The sequence below is a fragment of the Pristiophorus japonicus genome, chromosome 8 (assembly GCF_044704955.1).
Source record: "Pristiophorus japonicus isolate sPriJap1 chromosome 8, sPriJap1.hap1, whole genome shotgun sequence".
Taxonomy (NCBI): Eukaryota; Metazoa; Chordata; class Chondrichthyes; family Pristiophoridae; genus Pristiophorus; species Pristiophorus japonicus.
Window position 1 is genome coordinate 97,854,693 of NC_091984.1, and position 18,515 is coordinate 97,873,207.

Genomic DNA, 18,515 nt, shown 5'->3' on the forward strand with positions numbered 1-18,515 from the left:
GTAGAAGTTAAAAAAAATTCAACGAGCTAAATTCACTGAACTTCCCGACAATCTAATTGTAAAATAAGGAATTGCTTGAATTGCTGCATTTTCTATTTGGGTGTTGCGATGAAATTGTGGCCCTTGAGAAGGATGGGAAGAGAGCCACTATCCCTCATGCTTTTCCCACCCACTCATTTCTATCACTAACCCTTCACCACCCTCTCGCTTCCATCATTAACTGACAAAACCATTGAAGCTGCCTTCCTTGCTTTCTGGGACAAGCGGTGGGGGGCGTGGTTAGGGGTCGTTCCCTTGCGTGGCGTCTGTCTGGAGTAAAATTAAAACGGGGAAGGTGGCTCAACCGTGGCTAACGAGGGAAATTAAGGATACAGTTAAATCCAAGGAAAAGAGATATAAATTGGCCAGAAAAAGCAGCAAACCTGAGGACGGAGTATTTTGTAATACAGCAGAGGGGGACAAAGGGTTTAATTAGGAGGGGGAAAATAGAGTACGAGAGGAAGCATGCTGGGAGCATAAAAACTGACTGCAAAAGCTTCTATTGATAGGTGAAGAGAAAAAGAGCAGTGAAAACAAACATAGATCCCTTGCAGTCAGATTCAGGTGAATTTATAATGGAACAAAAATGGCAGACCAGTTAAACAAATACTTTGGTTCTGTCTTCACGAAGGAAGACACAAATAACCTTCCGGAAATACCAGGGGACCAAGGGTCTAGTGAGAAGAAGGAATTGAAGGAAATCCTTATTAGGTGGGAAATTGTGTTAGGGAAATTGATGGGATTGAAGGCCGATAAATCCCCAGGGCCTGATAGTCTACATCCCAGAGTACTTAAGGAAGTAGCCCTAGAAATAGTGAATGCATTGGTGATCATTTTCCAACAGTCTATTGACTCTGGATTGGTTCCTATGGACTGGAGGGTAGCTAATGTAACACCACTTTTTTTAAGAAGGGAGGGAGAGAGAAAGCGGGTACCGGTAATTATAGACCAGTTAGCCTGACATCAGTCGTGGGGAAAATGCTGGAATCAATTATTAAAGATGAAATAGCAGCACATTTGGAAATAAGGGCCGGGATCGGTCCAAGTCAGCATGGATTTATGAAAGAGAAATCTTGCTTGACAAATCTTCTAGAATTTTTTGAGGATGTAACTGGTAGAGTGGACAAGGGAGAACCAGTAGATGTGGCATATTTGGACTTTCAAAAGGCTTTTGACAAGGTCCCACAAGAGATTGGTGTGCAAAATTAAAGCACATGGTCTTGGGGGCAATGTATTGACGTGGCTAGAGAAGTGGTTGGCAGACAGGAAGCAGAGTCGGGATAAACGGGTCCTTTTCAGAATGGCAGGCAGTGACTAGTGGGGTGCCACAGGGCTCAATTTGCAGATGACACTAAGCTGGGTGACGGTGTAAGCTGTGAGGAGAACACCAAAAGGCTGCAGGGTGACTTAGACAAGTTAGGTGAGTGGGCAAACGTGTGGCAGATGCCGTATAATGTGGATAAATGTGTGGTTATCCACTTTGGTGGCAAAAACACGAAGGCAGAATATTATCTGAATGGTGGCAGATTAGGAAACGGGGAGGTGCAACGAGACCTAGGTGTCATGGTACATCAGTCATTGAAAGTTGGCATGCAGGTACAACAGGTGGTGAAGAAGGCAAATGATATGTTGGCCTTCATAGCTAGGGGATTTGAGTATAGGAGCATGGAGGTCTTACTGCAGTTGTACAGGGCCTTGGTGAGGCCTCATCTGGAATATTGTGTTCAGTTTTGGTCTCCTAATCTGAGGAAGGATGTTCTTGCTATTGAGAATGTGCAACGAAGGTTCACCAGACTGATTCCCGGGATGGCAGGACAGACATATGAGGAAAGAATGGATCGACTAGGCCTGTATTCACTGGAGTTTAGAAGGATGAGAGGGGATCTCATAGAAAAATATAAAATTCTGACGGGACTGGACAGGTTAGATGTAGGAAAAATGTTCCCAATGTTGGGCAAGTCCAGAACCAGGGGACACAGTCTAAGGATAAGGGGTAAGCCATTTAGGACTGAGATGAGGAGAAATTTCTTCACTCAGAGTTGTTAACCTGTGGAATTCTCTACTGCAGAGAGTTGTTGATTCAGTTCATTGGATATATTCAAGAGGGAGTTAGATATGGCCCTTACGGCTAAGGGGATCGAGGGGTATGGAGATAAAGCAGGAAAGGGGTACTGAGGTGAATGATCAACCATGATCTTACTGAATGGTGGTGCAGGCTCGAATGACTGACTGTACCTATTCTCTGTTTCTATGTAACAGCTTGATTGTCGCTTTTACTGACCAATTGCTAGGAAGGGTAAGGATGAGGAACCAAGACCTACTCCCTGTAATGAGAAGGAACAGAGAAGCACAAAGGACATTTTGACAGATCGCAAAAGCCGGTTCACGGCGCATGTGTATTTTGCAAGAAAAGCTTTGAGAGGCAGGCCTTGCTTTTTACAGCTGGAGGCTGGCGAGAAAGGATGGAAAGTTCACTGTGTATTCCGCCACAGGAAACTTTATAGAAGTTAAACTCTGGAAATAATTGGTCTGAAAATTGCAGCCTCTCCGGATGCATATAATGTGCGCATGGACGCGAAGACGTCTCGCAAATACCGGTTCTTGGTGTGCAATGTGCATGTGCCGCGAACCGGCTTTTGCAATCTGTCAATGTCTTTTGGCGAACGATAGAAGGAGAAAGAAAAGTCCTCTTCGAGAGAAACAGCATAGTGTGCTGCACAGCTTTCTGGAGAAAAATTGGGGTGGCTGGAGGGAAGGAGTAAAGTGGGTGTGCAATGTAGTGTAGGCCAAATGAGGTCTGAGACAGTCGGGAGCAGGGCTGGAAGAGTATTATCTTTCCAAACAGAACAATGAGTTCCATAAAGATGTATTATATTTTAAAAATTAATGGTAGAAATGGGATCGGAGTCGCACACAATAATAAAACACTGATATAAAATATACACTTGAGAAAAATGGCTTTCACAACTGCACAGATACCAAGATGGCATCTGGGCTGGGAGAAACAATTCGGTGATTTGACATCTGTTTGCTTCAGCCACTCCATGTGGTTGCAAGTTGGATATTCTCGCCACTCTGAATAAAGAATTTGACCCGAAAGAGTTTATAATGGGAGATGTTGATATACAAGTGTGACGATGGGAACTAAATTTGTAGACCGAGAATGCACTTGTATGTAACACTTTTAATAAGGTAATAGAACTCCTGCTGATGAAACTTCAGTAATAATTTGCATAATAAATAGATTGTAATCTGTTACATTTTGTTTGTTTATAGGTGGTTATTGAAGAGTATCCCCCTTCTCAATTGATGGAGGACAGTCAAGAGCCATCTCATTCTTTGGATTTGGTGCCTCAACCGCCTGAACATCAGCAGAATACCCAGTCATCACAGAATTCTCAGACACAAACTGAATATATTATAATAGAGAGTGACGAAGATGCAGAAAATGAAGAGGATCAAGAGCAGGTAAAAATTCTAAGGATGTGACTGCTGTCAACAGACCAGAAGTAGTTGCACATGTGCAGTTCCAGTGTTTTTCTTTGTTGTTGCCAGACATCCCAAAATGAGGAATAAAGAAGTGGATTAAAAAAAATCTTGTTCAGTTGTAGTTTAATTTATTAATTGTGAATTGTGGAATTTATTCAGGTATGAGCCACTTGTTTGCGCACTAACTTGTGGTTGGTCAGAGTCGGCAATTTTCAGGTGGGGGATAGTTTGACCCCAGCACCGTTTATTTTGCTCACGGGTAGTTGGGTTTGTTAATATTTTGAAAATTACTGTTCTGCGACTCGAAGCATTTGGAGATTCCTGTAACAGTTGTAGGGATGGTAGATTGGGAATCTGTAACCTTAATGAAACTTAGTGATGTGCTTCAGCACTTCTCAGAACTTCCATCTGTTGTGAGCATTTTTTTAATTTGAGAGCTGACAGTTGTGCGCAGAATGCTTCTGCACAGCTTCCGATTCATTGGCAGCAATCACTGCGAAATTCTAAAGGTAGGTGGGTTTGAGTCCATATTACTCGGCCTACACCTCTGCATAGTACCCGTGATGAATATCATTATCAATGATATTTGATAGTATGGATGTTTTGGTGAGATTGGGAGATACTACATAGAATTATATAGAATATACAGCACAGAAACAGGCCAGTTGGCCCAACCTGTCCATGCCTGTGTGTTTGATGCACTTTATCCTCCTAACCTTCCTCATTGAACTCTTTTCAGCGTAACCTTACATAAGAAATAGGAGCAGGAGTAGACCATAAGGCCCCTTGAGCCTGTTCTGCCATTCAATAAGATCATGGCTGATCTGATCATGGACTCAGCTCCACTTCCCTGCCCACTCCCCATAATCACTCATCTCCACCGCCCCCCCCCCCCCCCCATTGCTCAAGAAACTGTCTATTTTGGTGGTCAATTTATTTAATCTCCCAGCTTCCACAACTCTCTGAGGGAGCGAATTCCACAGATTCACAACCCTCTGAGAAAAGAAATTTCTCCTCATCTCAGTTCTACATGGGTGGCCCCTTAGTTGAAGATCATGCCCTCTAGTTCTAGTCTCCCCCATCAGTGGAAACATCCCCTTCTCCCTCATATGGTTACCTAGCCTCCCCTTCACTGCATCTATACTATTCGCTTCAACCACTCCCTGTGGTAGCAAGTTCCACATTCTCCCTGCTCTCTGGGTAAAAGAAGTTTCTTCTGAATTCCCTATTTGATTTCTTGGTGACTATCTTATATTGATAGCCTCTAGTTTTGCTCTTCCCAAACATTTTGTAATTTTAAAGACCTCTTGGGTCACCCCTCAGCCTTCCCTTTTCAAGAGAAAAGAGACCCAGCCTGTTCATCCTTTCCTGTTGGGTATAACCTTGCATTTCTGGCATCATCCTTGTAAATCCTTTTTGAACCCTCCATATCCTTTTCATAATATGGCGACCAGAAATGTACACCGTACTCCCAAGGTTCGATGCAAGTTTAGCATAACTTCTCTACTTTTCAATTCTATACCTCGAGAAATAAACCCTAGTGTTTGGTTTATCAATTTTAATGCATTATTAACCTGCAACAGTAATTTGTGACTTGTCTATTTTTATACTCTGATCCCTTTGCTCCTCTACCCCATTTAGATTCTTATTTTCTAAGTGATATATGACCTCTCTTTTTCTTACCAAATGTAATAACTCCTACTAATGTGTTGAAATTCATTTGCCAATTATATGCCGATTCTGCAAGTTTATTCATGTCTTGTAATTTATTGCAGTCCTCTTCAATATTGACTATCACCTCCAATTTGGTGTCATCTGCAAATTTAGAAAATGTGTTTTTGATTCCAAAGTCTAAATTAATATAAATTGTGAACAGTGGTCCCAGCACTGGACCCTTGAGGGACCCCACTTTCCATCTTCTGCCACTGTGAATAGCTACCTTTTACCCCTACTCTCTGCTTTCTGTCTTGCAGCCAGCTAGCTATCCATTCTGCTACTTGTCCCCTGACTCTGCATGCTTTGACTTTATTCGTTAGTCTATTATATGGCACATTATCGAAGCCATTTTGGAAATCTAGATAAGTTACATCTACTAAATTACCCTTGTCTATTCTCTGTTACCTCTTCAAAGAATTCAAGAGGTTGGGCAAGCAAGACTTTCTCTTTTGAAATTCATGCTGACCATTCATTGTTATATTTTTGATTTTTAGATGTTCTATTTAGTAGGGATTCCATTACTTTTACTGCCACTGATGGTAACTGACTGGTCTATAGTTCCCTGGACATGTTCTATCTTGCATCTTAAACAAAATATAATGTTAGCTATCCATCAGTCCTCTGGCACTTTACCTTTACTAACAAATTATTAAATCTGTGTAGTAGTTGTGCCTCTGCTAGCTCTCCTATCATAGAATCATAGAAGTTTACAGCATGGAAGAAGGCCATTTCGGCCTATCGTGACCACACTGGCCAACAAAGAGCTAGCCAGCCTAATCCCACTTTCCACCTCATGATCTGTAGCCTTATTTATAGGTTACGGCATTTCAAGTGCACAACCAAGTATTTTTTAAATGTGGTGAGGGTCTGTGCCTCTACCACCCTTTCAGGCAGTGAGTTCCAAACTCCCACCACCCTCTGGGTGAATTCCTTTCCCCCTCAAATCGCCTTAAACCTTCTACCAATTACGTTAAATCTATGCCCCCTGGTTGTTGACCCCTCTGCTAAGGGAAATAGATCCTTCCTATCCACTCTGTGCCCCTCATAATTTTATACACCTCAATAAGGTCTCCCCTCAGCCTCCTCCTGTACCTTCTCCAGTGTAATCAGTGTTATGTGGTGACCAGAACTGCATGCAGTACTCTAGCTGTGGCTTAACTAGTGTTTTGTACTTGGCTTGATACCTTCAGGGATATGTGGAAATGCACTCCAAGGTCCATTTGTTCCTCAACACTTCTCCATGTCTTATCATTTAATGTGTAACCCCTTGCCTTGTTAGCCCTCCCCAAATGCATTGCCTCCCGTTTTTCTGCATTGAATTCCATTTGCCCCTGTTCTGCCCACCTGACCAGTTAATTGATAACTTCCTGCAGTCTACAGCTTTCTTCATTATCAACCACACAGCTAATTTTTGTGTCATCTGCAAACTTCTCAATCATACTTCCTGCATTCAAGTCTAAATCATTGAGATATATATATCAATCACAAAAAGCAAGGGACCCAGTACTGAGCCCTGCAGAACCCCACTGGAAATTATCTTCCAGTCATAAAAACACCCATAAACCATTACCCTTTGCTTCTTGCCGCTGAGCCAATTTTGGATTCAACTTGCCACTTTGCCTTGGATCCCATGAGGTTTTACTTTCATGACCAGTCTGCCATGTGGGACCTTATCAAAAGCTTTGCTGCAATCCATATACACTACATCAAACGTGTACTACCCTCATCGACCCTCCTTGTTATTCAATCAAGTTCGTCAGACATGACCTTCCCTGAACAAATCCATGCTGACTGTCCCCGATTAATCTGTGTTTTTCTAAATGAAGATTTATCCTGTCCCTCAGAATTATCTCCAACAATTTTCTCACCACTGAAGTTAGGCTGACTGGCCTATAATTACTCAGTCTATCCCTTTCTTCCTTTTTAAACAAAGGTACAATGTTGGCAGTCCTCCAGCATCACACCTCTAACCAGAGAAGATTGGAAAATGATGGTCAGAGCCTCTTGCTATTTCGTCTCTTGCTTCTCAGTAGCCTGGGGTACATTTCATCTGGGTCTGGGGCTTTATCCACTTTCAAAGCAGCCAAACTCTTGATACTTCCCCTCTCACTGTTTATTTCATCTAATATTTCAAATGCCTCCTCCCCTGAATGCAATGTCTGCATTACCCCTCTCCTTTGTGAAAACAGGTGCAAAGTATTCATTAAGAACCATACCCACTTCTTCTGCCTCTACACACAGATTAGCTTTATGGTTTCTAATGGGCACTACCCTTTCAAAAAAAATTGTTAGTTAAACACGATTTGTTTTTAACAAATCCGTGTTGGCTTTTCTTAATTAATCCATACTTAATTTTGTCCCCAATTATTGTTTCCAAAAGCTTCTCACTACCAAGGTTAAACTGACTGGTCTGTAGTTGCTGGGCTTATCCTTGCACCCTTTTTTGGACAAGGGTGTAACAATTGCAATTCTTCAGTCCTCTGGCACCACCCCCATAACTAATGTGATTGGAAGATTATAGCCAGTACTGCCGCAATTTCCTCCAACTTCCTTCAGCATTCTAGGATGCATCCCATCCAGTCCTGGTGACTTATTGTCCAGCCAGCCTTTCTATCAATTTTTATCCCATTCAGTATCAACTACCTCCTCTTTCTCTCGGACTTTGTCAGCAGCATCTTCCTTGGTAAAGACAGATGCAAAGTAATCATAATACCCCAGCTATGTCTTAGGCCTTCATACGTAGGCCTCCTTTTTGCTCCCTCATCAGCTGCACCCCTTCTCTTACTGTCCATTTACTATTTAAATACCAATAGAAGACTTTTGGATTTCCCTTTTATGTTAGCTGCCAATCTATTCTCATACATGCTTTGCCCCTTACTTTCTTCTTCACTTCCTCTCTGAACTTTTTATAATTCAGCCTGGTTCACACTTGTATTCTCAATCTGACATCTGTCATACGCCCCCTTGTCTGCTTCGTCTTTCTCTCTACCTTTCGTCATGCAAGGAGCTCTGACTTTGGTTACCCTATCTTTCCCCCTCGTGGGAATGTACCTGAACCATCTCCTCTTCAAAGGCAGCCCATTGTTCGATTATAGTTTTGCCTGCCAATATTTGATTCCAATTTACTTGGGCCAGGTCTGTTCTCAACCCACTGAAATTGGTCTTCCTTCAATTAAGTATTTTTACTCTACATTGCTCCCAGTCCTTTTCGATAGCGAATCTAAACCTTATGATACGATGGTCACTGTCCCCTAAATGCTCCCCAACTGACACTTACTCCACTTGATTCACCTCATTCCCCAGAATCCGATCTAGCATTCCTCGTTGGGCTGGAAAGGTACTGATCAAGAAAGTTCTCCTGGACACACTTCAGAAAGTCTTCCCCCTCTCTACCCTTTACACTATTACTACCCCAGCCTATAGTCGGATAGTTTAAGTCCCCAATCACTACTTTATTGTTCGTGCACCTCTCTAATTTCCCTACAAATTTGCTCCTCTATAACCATCCCACCAGTTGGTGGCCCAAATTCCACACAACAGTACCAATGCTATGTTACTTCAGTATTTAACAGGACGATAGTACAGGTGGACACGACATCAGAAGAGGAGATTAGAAATGATAATCACATTTAAAAGAGAAATATTAAATAAACTAATCAAATTCAGGATAAAACCCCTGGTGCGGACAGATTGCATCTGCACATTTTAAAAGCATCTAAACGGGATTTCAACTACCCTATTAGCTGGGATAGAAGTAGTGTGAAAGGCATAAAATGCATTCAGGAGAACTTTTTTTTTTACCCAATATGTAGCCAGCCCAACAAGGGAGGGGGCGGTTCTGGACATAGTTTTAGAGAATGAAGCTAGGCAGGTGAAAGGGGCATCAGTGGAAGAGCATTTTGGTGCTAGTGATCATAATTCAGTTAGATTTAAGGTAGTTATGGGAAAGGACAAAGATAGACCAGGAATAAAAGTTCTCAATTGGGGGAAAGCCGATATTACTACACTGAGGTGATTTAGTCAAGGTGGACTAGAAGAGCTACTGGAAGGTAAATCAGTGTCAGAGCAATGGGAGGCATTCAAGGAGATTAACCTGAGGGTTCAGAGCACTTATGTTCCCTTAAAGAAAAAGGGTGGGACTAACAAATGTCGAGCTCCCTGGATGTCAAGAGGCATACAGGGTATGATAAAGAAAAAAGGGAGGCTTATGACACATACTGAGGGCTCAATACAGCAGAAACCCAAGAGAATAGAAAGTGTAGAGGTGAAATTAAAAAGGAAATTAGGAAAGCAAAGAGAGAGCATGAAAACATTTTGGCAAGTAAAATCAAGGAAAACCCAAAGATATTTTATAAATACATTAGGAGCAAGAGGATACGTAAAGAAAGAGATAACAGAGGGTTGATGAGGGCAATGCGGTTGACATGTACATGGATTTCCAAAAGAGGTTCGACAAAGTGCCACATAATGGGCTTGCCAGCAAAGTTGAAGCCCATGGAATAAATGGGACAATGGCTGCATGGATACCGAATTAGCTAAGCGACAGGAAACAGAGTAGTTGTGAATGACTGACTGTTTTTCGAACTGGAGGAAGGTATACAGTGGTGTACCCCAGCGGTTGGTACTAGGACCACTGCTTTTCTCGATTTATATTAATGACTTGGACTTGGGTGTACGGGGCACAATTTCAAAATTTGCAAATGAGACAAAACTTGGAAGTATAGTGAACAGTGAGGAGGATAGTGATGGAGGATAGAGGACATAGGCTGGTAGAATGGGCAGACACGTGGCAGATTAAATTTAATGTAGAAAAGTGCAAACTGATACATTTTGGTTGGAAGAAACATAGAAAATAGGTGCAGGAGTAGGCCATTCGGCCCTTCGAGCCTGCACCACCATTCAATATGATCATGGCTGATCATGCAACTTTAGTACCCCATTCCTGCTTTCTCTCCATACCCCTTGATCCCTTTAGCCATAAGGGCCACATCTAACTCCCTTTTGAATATATCTAACGAACTGGCCTCAACAACTTTCTGTGGTAGAAAATGCCACAGGTTCACAATTCTTTGAGTGAAGAAGTTTCTCCTCATCTCTGTCCTCAATGGCTTACCCCTTATTCTTAGATTGTGACCCCTGGTTCTGGATTTCCCCAGCATTGGGAACATTCTTCCTGCATCTAACCTGTCCAATCCCATCAGAATTTTATGTTCCTATGAGATCCCCTCTCATTCATCTAAATTTCAGTGAATACAAGCCTAGTCGATCCAGTCTTTCTTCATATGTCAGTCCTGCGATCCCGGGAATCAGTCTGATGAACCTTCACTGTACTCTCTCAATAGCAAGAATGTCCTTCCTCAGATTCGAAGACCAAACCTGTACACAATATTCAAGGTGTGGCCTCACCAAGGCCCTGTACAACTACAGTAAGACCTCCCTGCTCCTATACTCAAATCCTCTCACTATGAAGGCCAACATGCCATTTGTCACCTTCACCGCCTGCTGGACCTGCATGCCAACTTTCAATGACTGATGTACCATGACACCCAGGTCTCGTTGCACCTCCCCTTTTCCTAATCTGTCACCATTCAGAGTATCTGCCTTCCTGTTTTTGCTACCAAAGTGGATAATCTCGCACTTATCTACATTCTACTGCATCTGCCATGCATTTGTCCATTCATCTAATCTGTCCAAGTCACCCTGCAGCCTTTTAGCATCATCCTCACAGCTCACACTGCCACCCGGTTTAGTGTCATCTGCAAACTTGGAGATATTACATTCAATTCCTTCGTCTAAATCATTAATGTATATTGTAAATAGCTGGGGACCTAGCACTGAACCTTACGGTACCCTACCAGTCACTGCCTTCCATTCTGAAAAGGACCCGTTTATTCCTACTCTTTGCTTCCTGTCTGCCAACCAGTTCTCTATCCACATCAATACATTACTCCCAATACCATGTGCTTTAATTTTGCACACTAATCTCTTGTGTGGGACCTTGTCAAAAGCCTTTTGAAAATCCAAATACATCACATCCACTGATACTCCCTTTTCCACTCTACTAGTTGCATCCTTAAAGAATTCCAGAAGATTTGTCAAGCATGATTTCCCTTTCATAAATCCATGCTGACTTGGACCAATTCTGTCACTGCATTCCAAATGCGCTGCAATTACGTCTTTAATAATTGATTCCAACATTTTCCCCACTACCGATATCAGGCTAACCGGTCTATAATTCCCTGTTTTCTTTCACTCCATTTTTAAAAAGTGGGGTTACATTAGCTACCCTCCAATCCATAGGAACTGATCCAGACTCTCTAGAATGTTGGAAAATGACCACCAATGCATCCACTATTTCTAGGGCCACTTCCTTAAGTACTCTGGGATGCAAACTATCAGGCCCCGGGGATTTATCGGCCTTCAATCCCATCAATTTCCATAACACAATTTCCTGACTAATAAGGATTGCCTTACGTTTCTCCTTCTCGCTAGACCCTCGGTCCCCTATTATTTTTGGGAGGTTATTTGTGTCTTCCTTAGTGAAGGCAGAACCAAAGTATTTGTTCAATTAGTCTGCCATTTCGCTGTTCCCCATTATAAATTCACCTGATTCTGACTGCAAGGGACCTACATTTGTCTTCACTAATCTTTTTCTCTTCACACATCTCGAAGTTTTTGCAGTCAGTTTTTATGTCCCCTGCAAGCTTATTCTCATACTCTATTTTCCTCCTCCTGTTAAACCCTTTGTCCTCCTCTGCTGAATTCTAAATGACTCCCACACCTCAGGTTTGCTGCTTTTTCTGGCCAATTTATATGCCTCTTCCTTAGATTTAACACTACCCTAATTTCCCTCGTTAACCACGGTTGAGCCACCTTCCCCGTTTTATTTTTACGTCAGACAGGGATGTACAATTGTTGAAGTTCATCCACGTGATCTTTAAATGTCTGCCATTGCCTATCCACCGTCAACCCTTTAAGTATCATTTGCCAGTCTATCCTATACAATTCATGTCTCATATCATCGAAGTTACCTTTTAAGTTCAGGACCCTAGTCTCTGAATTAACTGTGTCACTTTCCATCTTAATGAAGAATTCTACCATATTATGGTCACTCTTCCCCAAGGGGCCTCGCACAACAAGATTGCTAATTAATCCTCTCACATTACACAACACCCAGTCTAGGCTGGCCAGCTCTCTAGTTGGTTCCTCGACATATTGGTCTGGAAAACCATCCCTTATACACTCCAGGAAATCCTCCTCCACCGTATTGCAACCAGTTTGGTTAGCCCAATCTATATGTAGATTAAAGTCGCCCATGATAACTGCTGTACCTTTATTGCACGCATTCCTAATTTCCTGTTTGATGCCATCCCCAACCTCACTACTACTGTTTGGTGGTCTGTATACAACACCCACTAGTGTTTTCTGCCCTTTGGTGTTCTGCAGCTCTACCCATACAGATTCCACATATTCCAAGCTAATGTCCTTCCTTACTATTGTGTTGATCTCTTTCACCAGCAACGCTACTCCACCTCCTTTTCCTTTCTGTCTATCCTTCCTGAATATTGAATACCCCTGGATGAACGAGGGGAGGCAATATAAAACTACAGGACACTTCTAAATGGGGTGCATGAATACAGAAATCTGGAGGGTATGTGTGCACAAATCGTTGAAATTGGCAGGACAGGTTGAGAAAGTGATTTAAAAAAAAAAAAGCAGACGGGATCCTGGACTTAATAAATAGCGGCATAAAGTACAAAATCAAGGTTATGATAAACCTTTTATAAAACACTGGTTCGGCCTCAACTGGAGTATTGTGTCCAATTCTGGGCACCGCACTTTAGGAAGGATGTGAAGGCCTTGGAGAGGGCGCAGAAAGATTTAAGAGAATGATTCCGGGGATGAGAGACTTCAGTTACGTGGATAGACTACATTGTTCGCATGCCTGACACTACTTCCATAGCAAGCGAGCCCAAGGTGGATAGAGGAAACGTTTCAAGGACACCCTCAAAGCCTCCTTGATAAAATGCAACATCCCCACCACCACCTGGGAGTCCCTGGCCAAAGACTGCCCTCTGTGGAGGAGGTGCTGAGCACCTAGAGATTCGGCGACGAGACTCATGCAGAAAACGGGCGCAGGCCACGAAGGAGCGTGCGGCAAACCAGTCCCAGGCTATGGTTCCCGTATTGGACTGTTCAGTCACCTAAAAACCTATGATGATGGATAGACTAGAGAAGCTGGGGTTGTTCTCCGAGCAGTGAAGGTTGAGAGGAGATTTGATAGCGATGTTCAAAATCATAAGGGGTCTCGATGGAGAGAAACTGTTTCCATTGGCCAAAGGGTAGAGAATCAGAGGACACATTTCAGATGATTGGCAAAAGAACCAAAGGCGATATGAGGAAAAACCTTTTATGCAGTGAGTGGTTAGGATATGGAATGCACTGCCTGAAAGGCTGGTTTAGGCAGACTCGATCATGGCTTTCAAAAGGGAATTAGATAAGTACCCGGAGGGGGAAAAAATGCAAGGCTATGGGGAAAGGGTGGGCGAGTGGGACTAGCTGAGGTGCTCTTGGAGATTGGCACGGGCTCTGGGCCGAATGGCTGCCTCCTGTGCTGTAAACCATTCTGATTCTAACCTTAAGGTGTGAACCTTTGAAAACCTGCATTGACTGTTTAAAGTTGTGGTCTGAGCATTTTTGGCAAGTTTATCTCTTGAACTATGAGGGAACAGTAAAAGGGAGGACTAAGTAATTGGTTAATCATTATCGCTTGTTCCCTAGAACAAAGCAATTTTATGCAAATGGCTATCTTTTGGGTTTCTGCAACTATTTCACAATCTTGCCATTAAATTAACTGGGACCTAATGCTTTGACTTGGTCAAGATTGTGTCTGAATGTATTGAAGGAAGAACTGACATTTGTATATCGCCTTTCACCATGTTACAATGTCCCAAATCACTTTACAGCCTATGAAGTACTTTTGACTAATGTAGGGGACGTGACAGTTAATTTTCACACAGCAAGATCCTATAAACAGTAACCAAATAAATAACCAGATCATCTGTTTTGGGTGTTTGAGGGATAAATATTGGCCAGCACACTGGGAGAAGTCCATTACTTTTCTTCGCAAAGTACTGTGGGACCTTTTACATCACATGAGGTGGCGAACATCTCATCCGAAAGTCTGAAATTGCAGCACTCCCTTAGTAAAAGACTTTCATTTATATAGCACCTTTTACGACCACCGGACGTCCCAAAGTGCTTTATAGCCAATGAAGTATTGTTGGAGTGTAGTCACTGTTGTAATGCACTCAAGTGTCAGTCTAGATTATGTGCTCAAGTCTCTGGAATGGGGCTCGAACCCGCGACCTTCTAACTGGGCGAGATTGATAAGTGAACTGAGACTGATTTCAGTTGTGGATTTGCCCAAAGACATATTTTGCTTTTGATTTGGCTTGAAGAGAAGCGGTGCGGACACGATGGGGCCAAATGGCCTCTTTCTGTGTCGTAATTTTTCCATGATACTAACAGTGTTTAAGATTTAAATTGAGGATGCGACTGCTGCCAACGAACCGGAAGCTGCGTCTGCGTTCTGCGCGTGCGCGCTTTCGGCTTATTATGGTAGCGGGCTGGTTTAAAAAAAATTTTAACCTGGGGATAAATGCCGGAGAGGGAGCGGGCTCTGGGGTAAATGCCGGGGAGGGAGCTGGCTCGTTTGTATAATAACACCACCCCCCCCCCTCCCCTTCCCCAGAAACAACATGCTTCCCATTCCAGATTAATGTGCAGTACACTTCTGCGCAGCTTCCGGTTGTTGGCAGCAGTCACTCTGTGAAATTTAACCCTGCCTGCCCGTTCCAATTGGTTTATTTAATTCAACTCGATGTAGCCACAACCATAATTGGTTCAGTGTTCAGTATCTTCAGTTGTATAGTTGTTCGGTCCTTTTGGAGGCCATATTTTGCATTTATTTCACCATTTATTATGGCCAGTATGAAGTATATTGCATTTAAATGCTTACTACCACACAGGCTAAGATACCAAACAAAATGCACAAACCACAACTTGAAAAGCTTTGCATGGTAAGTTTATCTCCATGTAATAAAAGTATTTGAGCAATTATGACTAAGAATGCTCACTTGGAAGGATAAACGTTCAGTGCTCAATTGGATAAGTGGCCAGTAGTCATTGTGCTGAATTAGAAACATAGCCATTCGCAGCTCAATGAAGTCTGAAAGAGAATTTAATACAAAAATTGGTGTTATCCTGCCTGATTGGCAACCTTCTAATTTTATTCATTTTTTAGATCACTTTCTGCACGTAATTATCCCCTGCCGGTTGCCACCTCGTAACTGATATTTTGCCAGTTTCCTAGATGTAAAGCTTTTGAGACCAGCCATTTTGCAACTAAAAGCTTGCACATTTTGTGGGATGCAAAAAGGAAAGAACATGTTGAGAACAGAATGTTATGAAGAAGTTTACTTGGAAATTTATATTTTGGCCTTCCAGAGGTGAGAACTAAAGATTCTGACCCCGTTAACTGTTTTTGATCCTTGTAGGAGGAATATGAAGAGGATGATGAGGATGATGATACAGGAATTGAGGATGGTGATGGTGAAGATAGTAATGAAGGTAGTCCTAATGGAGAAGAGAATTATGATGGTGGCGATGCAGAGGTATGCAAAGTTTGAGGTCTGGAGATCATTCGGTAACAAGCAAGGCTAGTGAATATAGTTACGGGTGAAATGAGCTAAAATGCCATGATCTGACATTGTGTTTCTGGAAGAGACACTCAGTCTTTTTTTTAAAGTTAGTTTCCTCATGTCCAATAATGATGAGACCAAGAAATCAATTAGGTAAAGGCTGATTGGAGCTATGTGCATGATTTTAATGTGTCTATCCCAAATGCTCAGATTTGAGCACAATGCACTTAAGATACTAGGTTAGTTTTCTGTTCACCATGATGGGTTCGGGAGTAGGCCGTTCAACCCCTCGAGCATGTTCTGCTATTCAGTTAGATCATTGCTGATCTGCACCTCAATTACATTTACCCACCCATGTTCCATATCCCTTGATGCCCTTGCCCAACAAAAATCTTAGCGATCCAAAGTAATGAAAATTGCAATTGACCCAGCATCCCCAAGCTTTGTGTGGGGGTGGAGTTCCAAGGTTTCACTTTTCTTTGTGGGGGAAAATGCTTTCTGATTTCCTCTATCCAGAGGAAATAGTTCGGTCCTATTCAATCCCTTGATCATTTTAAGCACCTCAATTAGGTCACATTTCAATCGTCTAAACTCAAGGGAATACAAACCTGGTTTATGCAGCCTATCCTCAATTTAACACTTGAAGCCCTGATACCATTTTGATGAATCTGTGCTGTATCCTCCAAAGCCAATAGATCTTTTTTTGAGGTTTGGTGATTAAAACTGAATTCTGTACTCCAGATGAGGTGTGACCAAGGCTCTGTACAATTGAAGTATGACTTGAATTCCAACCCCCTTGAGATAAGTCAATATTGCATTAGCCTTTTGAGGGTTCTTTTTGTACCTATGCACTAGCTTTGTGATTGTCCAGGTACACAATCAAATCTTTTTGATTGTCCACATCTCCTAGCCTTAACATTAACAGAGTATACTGATTTGTATTTCTCCGATCCGAAATGGATGACCGTACACAGCCTCAATTGAACTCATCTGCCAAACTTTTTCACACTCCGAGTCTGTCTTTTTTGCTTTTGTAACTTCCTGCTCCCGTGTACACAACTTACTGTTCTCCTAATTTTTATCATCTGTAAACTTGGGTATACACATCTCTCTCCCTTCATTTGAAGTCATGATGTTTGTAAAGAGTACCAGGTACCTGCTGATTAGCTAGTCAAGAACTCAAACCTGTAATTGACCAATTAGTGACTCTTTTTGTGAGGAGTGTAAGCGGGAACTCTTTGGGGTTGAGGTGGCAGCTAAGGTTGTAAAATTGGAACATTTATCCCATCTGTAGCAGGCTTGGTAATCCAACACCTGAGGCGGACTAGTCTGCTATCAAAGATTGACCAGCCAGCCAGGCTCATTAATGGGAACGGCAGGGTTTGACTTGCAGAAACTGGTGTATTAGGGTTGCTGCATGTCCAGTTAGTATCCTCCTATTTATTAGGGCCCTGGTTTGCAGTTAACCCAGTGGCCAGTATCCTAGAGGTTAAAACAGTCCTAGCTGTACAGGCAGTGGGAAGACTGTCAATGGTTTTTGATGGTAGCTGTCTACCTGCACCCAACCTCTTGGACTTGTGTGTCCCTCCCACAAGGACGCACAAGTAGTAGAATGTTCACCCCATATAAGACAGCAGAAAGTTTACTTGTGTGGAATTCTCAGTAACTTTTAGCAGAAAAAGGTATCCACTTTCAGCCAGATGTCTGTTGTTTGAAGTTCCTTCCAATTTGGTGTAATCTGCAAACGTCTTTATTTATGGAGTTTTAAAAAAAAAGTTCTGAAAATGTAATCACGTATTTTTGTACTGCCCTTTTTAAGTAATTGGCTTAATAGACTCTGCTGCTGAATTTTTGGTTCAGTAACCTTTTCTTGATGGTGTTAATGCCAGACTGAATTTTGGGTAATATAACAGAGGTGGAAACATAAAATTTTGAAGATTTTTTTGTATGAGGAAAGAGCCTTAAAAAGATATCCTGCCTGTAGGATGACATTGCTGCTGATCCACATCCTTTTATTAATTGAGCCTATTTTTCTCGCAGGGGGCTGATGGGACAGACCCGAGCACAGACAATGAGCAAAGTACGAGCAACTTTAAGGAAGGAGAAAGTACCCAAATGCCAGAAGACAATTGTAAGTATTACTAAATGCCTTTCATAAAGAAAACTGAAGGGTGCAATTTGAAGTAGTCAATGTTCATTGGGGTTAAAATTGCACTTCAATTTTGGTAACAGATCTCTGTGAAATTCCTTTTTCGTCTATTCTACAAGGGCATTAACCATTGATGTTTTCGTTAAAATATCAGACAGTGGAGTTTCATACGAACCATTAACATTTGTTAATATTGGAGGACACCATTTCAGACCCTGTGTCTTTACATAACTTGCAGTAGAAGTCCGTATTGCACACTCCTTTAAGGTCAATGAAAGATCTGTGCACAACAGGATTGGTCACTGTGGTGTTGGAAGATCGGGTTGGTAGTGTATTAATTTTGCAACATTGCTGTCACTGTTGTGTGATGTGATTTTAAAAAAACTAATACAGTTGGTTACGCAGCAGTGAACAAGGTG

At 42.2% G+C, this 18,515-nt stretch overlaps 1 protein-coding gene across 5 annotated transcripts in view; it reads left to right on the plus strand.

The window, feature by feature from the left end:
- tprb (translocated promoter region b, nuclear basket protein) overlaps positions 1–18,515 on the plus strand; it is a 140,864-nt gene that overhangs the window by 101,759 nt on the left and 20,590 nt on the right. For all 5 annotated transcript variants that reach the window (XM_070887144.1, XM_070887145.1, XM_070887147.1 and 2 more), the window contains exons 40-42: positions 3,316–3,507; positions 15,804–15,920; positions 17,988–18,078. In XM_070887144.1, the coding sequence (XP_070743245.1) occupies positions 3,316–3,507; positions 15,804–15,920; positions 17,988–18,078 (400 nt within the window). The remainder of the gene's footprint in view (positions 1–3,315; positions 3,508–15,803; positions 15,921–17,987; positions 18,079–18,515) is intronic.